At 52.9% G+C, this 1,538-nt stretch overlaps 2 protein-coding genes across 5 annotated transcripts in view; both read left to right on the forward strand.

Annotated features, from left to right (window-relative positions):
• Nucleotides 1-1,538, forward strand: part of NME8 (NME/NM23 family member 8) — a 108,958-nt gene that overhangs the window by 84,248 nt on the left and 23,172 nt on the right. The window lies entirely within an intron of this gene.
• The window catches only part of EPDR1 (ependymin related 1), a 27,193-nt gene continuing 26,590 nt past the window's right edge, over nucleotides 936-1,538 (forward strand). Inside the window, exon 1 of the mRNA XM_040472995.1 lies at nucleotides 936-964. Coding sequence (XP_040328929.1) covers nucleotides 951-964 — 14 coding nt within the window. The 5' untranslated portion in view covers nucleotides 936-950. The remainder of the gene's footprint in view (nucleotides 965-1,538) is intronic.

Consider the following 1,538-nt stretch of genomic DNA (forward strand, 5'->3'; position numbering starts at 1 on the left):
GCCGCTAGATTTCCAGCCGCTGGCGGCGCCTCCCTCTTACCGAGGAGAAACTTCGCGGGGAGGGTGGCCGGGGCCAGCCCGCTCGGGGCGCTGGGGGGGAGGGCTGGCCCCACTGCGCTCTGAGATCCCCAGCGGGGCGGTGGTGGGTGAGCAAGGAGGCAGGGGCGGGATCGCATCCCGGCGTCCCGGGGCCCAGGTTCGCCCCGGTCCGCACGCTGCTGAGTCAGGCTCTCGGAGCCCCCTTCAGCCTAGGGCGTGTCATCTGCACTATCTCCTCTCTTCCAGGAGCCATCTGCGAAGGAGGCGCGCAGGATGTGTATATTTTAAGAATTCTTGTTGCATTTTAAAAGCATAGGGCAGCACTAGCAAAAGGTGTGGGGAATCAAAGTATCATCACCCCGTTACAACAATTGACATTTTGGTCAACTTCGTTAAATTTTTCTAAAGCAAGTTTCACACACTGTGATTAGAAACCATGAGCTTTCTTTATACAAGCTCACTTACGCGTTCTTATTTGCCATTTTATTGGCTGGGGGGGGGGCCCCCCCCCCCGGGCTATTTTTAATAGCTGCACAATATTCCAGGGAGGAGCGATGCCATTTTTTTTTCAAGGCCATTGGTCCCATGATTCACCTTTCCACGTCTGCTGCGACAATGGACGTCCTCTTCCTGAGACCTCCTGTTGCTCCTGCCCCCTTTAAGACCTGATTTCTATTTTGGGATCACCACCTGTCAACTCCACAGCTTTCCTGTGGAAATTCGTATGTGTGTGTGTGTGTGTGGGGGGGGGGGGGTTATGCGGGCCCCCCTGTGTGGCATTTGCATGATCAGGAGGTAGCATGTGACCTCCATGGTTTAGGGGCCCAGAGCAGTAAGATCTGGGGCAAATCTTGAAGGAAGTACCGAGGGAACAGAACCTTTCAGAGCAGTATATTCAAGAATGGGAGCTAATGCATCTGGAAAGGTAAAACATGAGTCCTGAGGAGATCTGGAGCAGCTGAGTCCACCATGGGGGCCTGGTAATAGGTCTGAGGCCTTTAAAGAACATTCTGGTTCCGTCTCAAAGGACATAGTAGCAACAACCAATGTTTGAGCGTTCATTATATACCTGGCACAGTGCTGAGGACTCTCCACGTGTTACGTGAAAATCTTACAACAGTTTACCAGGGGAAGCTTTATGGATCTCTGTTATAGACAGAGAATCTGAGGTCTAGGGAGATTCAACATGTTTCTTTCAAGACCCCACAGCTGGGACTCGAGGAAGCTGGGTGGTTTCTGATACCTGTGCTATATTACCAGGCTCTCATTCATTCATTGTGCATTTTTTTCATGGCAAGCACTTTGTTCAAACAGCGCGGGTCCTGGGCCTCAGGGAGGTCACAGTCCGGGGTTGGAGTCACACGAGGAAAATTTCCACTTGGTGAGATGAAGGATATATAGATGGGCAGCTAACCCAGGCCCCCTATGGGAGCTGAAGCATGAGTGCCCAGCTCCAGTCTCCAGTGCCAGTGACCGGAGAAGGGAAGACTGCCGGGGGG

Source organism: Herpailurus yagouaroundi, unplaced genomic scaffold (assembly GCF_014898765.1).
Source record: "Herpailurus yagouaroundi ecotype Mexico unplaced genomic scaffold, PumYag 100, whole genome shotgun sequence".
NCBI classification, from domain to species: Eukaryota; Metazoa; Chordata; class Mammalia; order Carnivora; family Felidae; genus Herpailurus; species Herpailurus yagouaroundi.